The following is a 9,899-nucleotide window of genomic DNA, read 5'->3' on the forward strand; positions in this document are numbered from 1 at the left end:
TATTTGATATTTTTTTGTTGAATAATTAGATTTAATTATGACTATAAGTATAAGTATATAAAGGAAAAATAGTTTTCCTCTAATAATCAAGTGAATATATATATATATATATATATATATATATATATATATATATATATATATATATATATATATATATATATATATATATATATATATATAATTTTAATCAAAATGTCTAAGAACGTGGATGAATGATGGTTATCCGGACTCATTTAGGAGGAAACTGAAGAAGGAAGCAATCTGATGCTCAACAACCCGACCCATCTTGTTCTTCTTTCCCCACATGGGGTCATCCAAGAAGCTTATTAAAACACTACTAGAAAATCAAGTATCAAATATGAAAACCAACATCAATTTCCTATTTCGACACAAGCAGTTCTAGAAAATATTGGCTGTTTTAGTGTTCATCAAGTCATTTTTTATAAGATGGATCAGACTGGTGTATTCAAAATCAAAGTAAATGGATATCCCTGACAATTAAAAGGGTATCTCCAACAAAAAAAAAAAAACCGCGTAATACACAATAAGAAAAAAAAAATTCCGGAAAAAATTACACTATCGAAATTTTTTTAGGGGTATCTCGGGATATATACTAAATCCGCCATTGACTTGGATTAACTTAAGATAACTTCAGCTTGAGTTTAGAGGTGAGGAGTGTACACTCAGATAAACTAATTTGATCTTAAGAAGACAAGGGTTCAAAGAACTTGCGTCGCATCTTAGAATATCCAAATATATATAATAATTCATTATCCTTATAGTTGTATTATCTTGTGTTCTGGCATGTACAGGTAATATAACACATGATATATATACACATAAAATTAAGAAAAATTCAAATCCTGTACAATAAAACCGAACAAAAGATGAGAAAGTATAATCATGATCAAGTGTGACATTCATTTGTAGAGTATGTAGTTGACATCTCGCTAGGACATGTAGGAGAATCCCATGGCATATTAAGATTCCAATCATCAGGGACAGTTGAAGGCAAGCTCAAAGGGAATGCACCTGTCCTCACCTTTACCCACTCAGTATCGATACTTCCTTGCATAACCTGTGGTGAGTTCATCGAGAAGGTGTCAAATTGATGTTGTGGACCTCCTAATCCCATACTTTGAGAGATCTTGTTTGCATCCCCAAGTAGATCGGGATGAAAATTGAACAAGCTGGGAGCAACATCAGATGTGCTCGTTGTGATTGGCCCTGATATATCCACGGTTGAAAACATGAAACCTCTGGGAAAATCTGTTTGTTGGATTGAAAAAGGGGAGACTATTGAAGTCGTCATATTCATATTCACGGGTGTGTATGAGGGGTTGTCAAGAGCTGTGAAACTGTTGGGAGAGGAGAGTCGTGAGTCGGGATTGTTGGATAGCTGGTTAGACTCGGGGTAAAGATCAGATGATTTATGTTCAGGTAATGAAGACACCCACGAGTGAGAAAGTGCTCTTTGTGCCATGGAACTTGTCTTTTTGAAGATCCTGCATATTGCCCAGGCATCCTGCGAATAAAAAAAGGAATTTAAAGGTTGTTATTTTATTTATTTTTTTCCATATTAATTATTATATGGATAAAGTGTTGTTGCACCGATAAATGATTTATACGGATAAATGATTTATAGATAAAACGCAAAAGGGATAAGTAAGTAACCTATAAACATAGATTTTTTTTTTTTTTTTTTGGATTCAATGAACAATCTAAAAATGAAAAGGAAAATCATCACTTATCCTTCTGTGTAGAAGTAATGTTGAATAATAAATTAATAACTGACTTGTTTATCTAGAACCATTATAAATGAAACTGTAAATCACGGGGTGTCATAAAAAACCAAAACCGCGCGAATAACCAAACCGAACCAAATGAAGTTTGTTTCATTTGGTTCGGATTATTTGGTTTTCGGTTAATTTGGTTTAATTTGGTTAACCGAATAATGATACCTTATTCAGTTTGGTTTTTGGTTAAATTTTCATTGTTTAATCCGAAAAAACCATATATATATATATATATATATATATATATATATATATATATATATATATATATATATATATATATATATATATTTATTGATTAGTTACTAAGATTTCCATGACTTTTTTAGTTATTAACCAATATAAAGTTATAATTGTTTTATATTTTGTATTAAAAAACAAAAATAAATTAACCAATATCAAGCCCATCCTTTTATACCATGTCAAAAGGAACGACAACTATATAAGTCAAAAAGAAATACGTGCATAATTAGATTTTGAAAAAGTGAAATTCTTACATTTGGTGGAAGACTTTTATCTAACATCTTTTTAGGTGGTGAGGATTGAGATGGAGATAGCGAAGGCAACCGAAACTCATGCATCATCCAGTCTGTTTTAATCCCTTTAGCAGCTCTTCCTCGGTAGAACACCAAAGACTTTTTTAAACCAATGCAGTTAGTGCCATCAGATGAGTATATCGGCCTGTCAGTTCCAGTGGCTTTCCAAAAACCAGCTCCTGTAACACGATTTGGTCTTACACTATTCCTGTATTTACGATCCCTTGGACAGTAAAAGTACCACTCTTTTTCTCCTGTGGGCGCTAAACCTGTTGAACACAACGGAATATCAAATATGAGTTTATATATATATATATATATATATATATATATATATATATATATATATATATATATATATATATACAAAAATCTTGACTCAAGTGCTCATGAAAGCTTACTTGGTAGATCCCATGGATCGTATTTGTATATATCCACTTGTTTAATAAGTTCGATAGGAAGAACCCGTTGCTGAATTTTCTTCTTTAGGTAGAAGTTAACAAGCTCTTCGTCTGTTGGATGAAACCTAAAACCAGGTAACATGAGATCATCCATTTAATGAAATTAATTCCTCTCTAGGAAGGAAAAAACTTTTTCAACTAGAGGGAAAATTAAACCCGGATTAGAGCCTTTGTTATAGAGACACTTAGGCAGAAATAGATCATTTTGGAGCCGATATGCTTCCTGAAAGGGGTATGTCTGGTTTTTACAAAAACTTGAATGGAGGAACCTTGGAAGGGAACATTGTGTTAGGAACAGCAATCAAACATGATTATTTTGGGTTTGTTTAAGTCATAATTTATAATGTAAATAGACTGATAACTTGGCCTTTTTATTGTATGTTTCTTACAAAATCAACACAAGATGACAAGAAAACTTTCAATAATAAAGTGAATTGGAATAATATATATGTTCATATATAGGAACAGTTTAGTCATCTGTGGATCCAAAAATGGCACTTTCCTCCATTCCATGCTTATCATATACTAGTTTTTATTCTATCATTCTTTTTGTCAAATGTGAGCGTTTAATCTGTCAACGTCTGAGGTCAAGTTTTTGGATGTTATGAAGATACCTCAAACAAATCTTTCCCTGTAAAAATCATGACAATTTTCATTCTAAAGTAATTAAGATCTACTAAATATATATGAAAATGGACATATATTAATAGAGTTATCTGCCAATACACTCAGATAAAATATAATAGAGCAAGTACCTTTTTTTAGAGGGTGTTTAAGATTTTATTTTGAACCAACGGAGTTAATATATGTTGGCGTACACGGGAAGGTTAGACTCGGGTCCGCAAACTGGGCAGCCCAAAATCGCCTCCCTTTCTGGCCCCCTACTTTTTCCACCACTTTGGTCCGAGCAAGGCTCGAACCCGTCACCTCCCAGGAGAAAACCCCCTAGGGGGAAAACCGGGATGCTTCTTACCGACCGAGCTGATAGTCATTTGTTTATTTTGAACTTAAAATTGGTAAAAAGACTTATTGACCTATTATGATAGGAAAATGAGTTATTAAAAAGAATATTTAGATTAGCTTTTATGGTGTGAAAAATCAATTAATCAATAAGTTGTTTTTATAAAGTATTTTTTTCTTAACTTATATATGTTTTAAAGAGTATTTTAGGTTAATATTGTTTTTTACAATCCAAAAAACTATAAAAAGTTTTGAAATTAGAAATATCAACTTATTAAAATCTGTTTTCTTTAAGTTGATAAAAAAATTACTTTAAAAGTTATTTTCATTCTGCAAAATATTTTTTATTTATTATTTTAAAAAAACAATAAATCAATAAACTATTTTTAATAAAATCTCAAACACCATTTTAGTAACGACCCTATTTCTAAACTGGTGTTGTGCATATTAACACCTTTTCAAACATTTAATACTCAGATTTTTGGATTGGTTTACAAAAAAAACGAATTACTATTTTGGTTTTTGGATTGGTTTTGGATTATAAATAAGAACCGAATAGTCCATAAAAACGGAATAATAATTTATTATTTATTTATTTTTAATATATCTTTAATTATTTATTAATTTTATAATTTACTTTTTCAAATAAGTTCAAAATATTCCACCTAATAAAAAACACTAATATGAATTTTCTCTCAAAAGTTTTTTTATCTATTAAATGTTAAACAATAATATACATTATTAGTATTTAAATCACAACTAAATAATTTGTTTTTACTTCTTCTGTAAAAGTTGAATTATACATCGTTTTAAAATGTTCTGGTTTTTTAAACCGAATAAAAAACCAATCCAACCGAATTATAATTGGACGAATCCGATCGGATTATATATTAGTTTGAACTATTCGGATCCATATTTTGGAAACCGAAATAAATTTGGATTTACTTAATTGGATCGGATCAAACCGATCCATCCAAACGAACACTCCTAGTTAATACCACTAAGCCAATGGACTTTTGGTATGCACAACAAGTACTAAGGTTATATATATATATATATATATATATATATATATATATATATATATATATATATATATATATATATATATATATATATATATATATATATATATATATATATATATATTAATTATAAATTAGTTTAGATATATTGTCGTATGTAAGCAATTGTTATTTTAAAGTCGCAACTTTTTAACATGAGGTTCTACGAAAAATGTTTGCTTGAGAGAGAGAGAGAGAGAGAGAGAGAGAGAGAGAGAGAGAATTCAAATAAAACAATTATGAAGTTAATGAGAACACGACAACAAATACAAGACACTTAATATTTTTTTAATTAAGATCATAAAAAAATTATATAAATTAAAAAACAATTAAAATCCTACCAACCAACACCATCCACCGAGATGTTTCATAGCGGTGGTGGTTCTGGTGGCTTTTTGCATCACAATTGGTGAATTTTGCTTCAAATCCGGTAACTTTTTTGCTTCAAATCTAGCAGAGAGAGGCGGTTCAAGACAAGGAGAGACAGAGAAAGGTGATTCAGGAAGAGGATATGTGAATGGAGGTGGTTTTGATGAGGAAACAACATAAGAAAAGCATATATTATGTTCACACGGTAAGAAAGCAACAACTTTGTATGTAGGTTATGTTTTTATTAACTGAAAGATAGGTTTTCTTACTAAACAATTGTATTCCCAATTAAGCGTCTAATAAATCCAACTTAATCCCTTTCTCGCCATTGCTGATGGCTTACATGTTGCAATTAATTTTCTTTTTTACTTTTGTTTGAGTTTCAGTTGAATAGTTTACATATGATTTAATTTACAATTTAAAACAATAACAATATCTCAAAAAGACAAAAACCAAATATATTTTATTGTTTTATTGAGATTTTTTCTGTATATGGGTATGGACATAGAATTATATGTGCAACCGTGTATGTACTAAGTTAGAAAGTCAGTTTACGACTTGGATTATTATATTCCAAGATTATTCAGCTAGTTTACACCGTCAAGCCTATAAGAATTATGTTAGAATCAATTTTGTACATTTTTTTGTTTAAACATCTATATTTTGTATCTCCCAACTTTTTGCTAGCTTTTACTTATGAAGCATTTGCCACTTGTTCAAAAAAAAATATTAACATAGTCATTGCCGCTATAAGGAATAAGTGGTAATAAAAAACCAATCAACATTCGAATTAAAACTCTCATGGTTTGCAGACATAAAATTTTGACTGTTTTTATAACCGTCTAACCCAAAGACCAATATGTTGTTAGCTGTTACACATTGTGGACTACCAGGACATTTATTTATCTGCATCTTAATCAATTATAACATAAACTTCAAAATATATTACCTAGATTATTATAGATTATAACTTCGAACGGGCTTAAAGCTTTAAGCTCCTTCACTCGTCTTCATTATGTTCTAGTAAAATTTATAATAAACAAAATTACTTTTTTTTCTCTAATGTGATTTTTTTTTTTTTTGGAAAGGTCATCCCAAGCTTAAGTCTCGGTATTCTAAATTGGACAACTCATTTTGGAGCACTCGGAATAGGGATGTTATTCGGATCGGAACCGAACCGAACCGACCCAAACATAAATAAATCGAAAACCGAATAAGGGTATTTGTATGAACCGAAAACCGAACCAAATAAGCAATTCGGTTCGGGTATTATTCGGTTCGGTTCGGTTCGATTCCGGCCCAAATAACCCAAATAACATGTCCAAGATGATTAAGGAGTCGAATAACCCGAATATTTTGTATTACTTTTATAGCTTATGATTTCATAAAAAATCTTATAAAGAAAAAAATTAAACACTAAAAATTAAACATCCAAAACACCCAAAAATCTATCTATAAGTATATAACCCGAAAAACCCAAATAACATGTACAAGATAATTAAGGAGTCGAATAACCCGAATAAATATTGTGTTTTGTATGACTTTTGTAGTTTATGATTTCATAACAAATTTTTTAAAGAAACAAATTAAACACTAAAAATTAAACATCCAAAGCACCCAAAAATTTATCTATAAGTATATAACCTAAATAACTCAAATAACATGTACAAGATGTTTAAGGAGTCGAATAACCCGAATAACCTGAATAAATATTATATTTTGTATGACTTTTGTTGCTTATGATTTCATAACAAATCTTTTAAAGAAACAAATAAACACTAAAATCTAAACATCCAAAACACCTAAAAATCTATCTATACGTATATAAGTTAAACATTAAACATTCCACACCCAAATTAAAATATGAATCTTAAGTTTTTATCCATATCCAAAATAACATTTTTCAAACACGAATTAACTATTCGGGAATATTAATTGTTTGTTTTCCCTTTCCATCTCTGTTCTTTATCGCCTCTTCTAAAGCTTTCGCGACCTCATCGTCTTTCAAAATTTCATTAATCTTGTCCACAATTGGCTTTCTTGATTTCCTTACCCAATCTTGAATGCAAACCAAAGCCTCTACTATATTTGCAGACAAATTTGTTCGATATGGATCCAATATCTGTCCGCTTGTACTAGACACCGTCTCTGACGCCAAGGTAGAGATTTGCAGTCCTAAAATATCTATCAGCATAAACATAGAAAATATTAAAATATAATTATAAAAAAAAATATACAAATAATAAAGTTATATCTTTCGCCATACGGGATAAAATAATGTAACGAGATGCATTTTGTTTCCACCAAAGTAGAATATCAAAATATTTATTGTATTTAACTGACTGCTCATTTATGTATCGTGTCAACTATGTTTCCATTGATATCGATGGTTAATCAGTTTGTACTATTAAATCACCCATGAAGTCATTCTCATCATCAATCACAACTACATCTTAATGGCCATGTGTTTGATTTTGAGAAGAGTCAGTATTGTCAAACTTTGATTTGTAGAAATAAAAAAAATTCTCAAATCTTTGTTGAAGACCCCGTATTAAGACTTTAGCCTTCAAAATGACTTCCGAGTTGAGCATAGGATCTTTTTGTGGATTCTTCAACTTAATCAACTTCTCAAAAGCTTGTCCAATACTTATCATATTTATCAATCATGTCCTTCCCGATCAAACAAAATTGGGGATTAGCCGCCCATTCCTTAATGTGTTTGTATACATCACATATTTCTCCAAAAAACCGATGTGTCATTGGTTTTGTTGACGTCGATACTATGTCGGTTTTCACCTTGAGTTTCTCAAGAAATCCAACTATAGCTCTACAAATGTTGAAGCCTTCTTTTGAGGGGGTCAAAATGTCTCGAATAAATGTAGGATCTATTATAATAAAGTAAATGTTAGTTTTTTTTTTTTTTTTGTAAATGTTAGTTTTTTTTAGGAGCCTGTATCTAACTGAATATACAACCAAATAACGCATTTAAATAGTGTAAACTATAGTTCAAATTGTAAACTACAAGCTGGAAAAAAATCGGGTTAATCGAACAAATAACGAAGACGTTATGACACTTCAAAGTTGGCTAAAATTTTGAAAAAATGTTGAAACAGAAAAACAGATTTAATATCCAATGTTTAGAGGCCTGTAACTCACTAAATGTACAACCAAATAACGTGTTTAAATAGTGTAAACTGTAGTTCAAATTGTAAACTACAATCTGGAAAAAAAATAAGGTTAATCGGACAAATAATGAAGACGTTATAACACTTCAAAGTTGGCTAAAAATTTGGAAAAATGCTGAAACAGAAAAACTCAGATTTAATATCCAATGTTTAGAGGCCTGTAACTCACTGAATATACAACCAAATAACGAGTTTAAATAGTGTAAATTGTATTTCAAATTGTAAACTACAAGCTGGGAAAAAATTTGGCTAATCGGACAAATAACGAAGACGTTATGGCACTTCAAAGTTAGCTAAAAATTTGCAAACATGCTGAAATATAAAAAATAAAAAATAAAAAAAATAAAAAATAAAAAAAATAATAAAAAAAATAAAAAAAGGAATGGAATATGAAATTACCTTCGACTTCAAACATGCCAAAAACCTTCTCCAACTCCACCGCAATCTTCAATAACTCGTATGTGCAGTTCCATCAAGTGAGATATAATTGCACAAAAACTTTTTGGATTTCACATTTAGTTCTTTCATGCATTCTTTGAATCTTTGAATCCGTTGTGTAGAATTCCTAATATATTTAACGGCCTTTTGCATGCACTTGATACTAGATCGATGTTGATCAAACTCATCCCTAACAATAAGGTTAAGGATGTGGGTCATACACCTTACATGTAATTGTTTCCCCACATCATACAAGTTTGCTAGCTTTTTCATTATAATTTCGATTGATTTGTCAGTCGCACTAGCATTGTCAACGGTTATGGTCATTACGTTATTGATACCCCACTCTTGAAGACAAGTTAACAACCTACGCCCAATGTCTTCTCCCTTATGACTATCTAGAGATTTAAAGTTGATAATTCTTTTGTGCATGACCCAATCTTCATCAATAAAGTGGGTCGTGACCACCATATAGCTCGGCCTTTGACATGAGCTTGTCCAACACTCGGTGGTCAAATGCACATTACTTAGGGGATTACTAAATAACTTAAACAACTTAGCTTTTTCTTCAAGAAAGTAATTGGTGACTCTATTTGAAATTGTGGTTCTATATGGCAAAACTACTTTCTCGTTCAATGCATTTGTATACTCAATAAATGATTCGTTCTCTACAAACTTGAACGGTAATTCTCCAACTACAAATAAGTTTAACAAAGCATTTTTTATTCTTTTCTCATCATGCTTCCAAGTTCCAATATTATTCTCTCCATTTTTTATTTTTTTTTGAAATTTAAAGTGGTTTAGTTTTCTAGTTTTTTTTCTAAAACTTTTCGGTTCATTTTACATCTTTTTGTATGTTTAATCATACTAGAAGTACCGTTTGCGTCAGATTCGGTTTTGAGCAAAGTTCCACATTTTTTGCATTTGCTATGTCTAACTTTGTCAATATGAACTACATCATAATCGTTCCAATAAGCCGCCCTTTGAGCATATTTCCTTTTCTTCGGCTTTGTTGTTTGACTTGTTTCTTCAACTTATGTGTTATCAACAAACACATCTTCATCATCAATCTAAAGCATACATTTAA

General features: G+C 30.4%; 1 protein-coding gene across 1 annotated transcript; it reads right to left on the reverse strand.

Moving 5' to 3' along the window:
- Positions 1-783: 783 nt before the first annotated feature.
- LOC145029225 (protein FEZ-like) lies at positions 784-3,118 on the reverse strand. The gene is made up of 3 exons (XM_078977826.1): positions 2,737-3,118; positions 2,297-2,604; positions 784-1,528 (listed from the first exon to the last, which is right to left on the reverse strand). Exons 1-3 carry the CDS (start codon positions 2,888-2,890, stop codon positions 911-913), a joined length of 1,080 nt encoding a protein of 359 aa, XP_078833952.1. The 5' UTR covers positions 2,891-3,118; the 3' UTR covers positions 784-910.
- Between the last annotated feature and the right edge of the window lie 6,781 nt (positions 3,119-9,899).

This window comes from Lactuca saligna, chromosome 2 (genome assembly GCF_052625555.1).
Source record: "Lactuca saligna cultivar CGN05327 chromosome 2, ASM5262555v1, whole genome shotgun sequence".
In the NCBI taxonomy this organism is placed as follows: domain Eukaryota; kingdom Viridiplantae; phylum Streptophyta; class Magnoliopsida; order Asterales; family Asteraceae; genus Lactuca; species Lactuca saligna.

What these genes read in the sequence shown, in the direction of transcription:
- LOC145029225 (XM_078977826.1), bottom strand. Translation starts at nt 2,890, where the DNA reads ATGGATGATCTCATGTTACCTGGTTTTAGGTTTCATCCAACAGACGAA. An exon ending in CGATCCATGGGATCTACCAA is followed by an intron (nt 2,605 to 2,736) that starts GTAAGCTTTCAT and finishes TGTGTTCAACAG; the next exon opens with GTTTAGCGCCCACAGGAGAA. An exon ending in ATAAAAGTCTTCCACCAAAT is followed by an intron (nt 1,529 to 2,296) that starts GTAAGAATTTCA and finishes TTTTATTCGCAG; the next exon opens with GATGCCTGGGCAATATGCAG.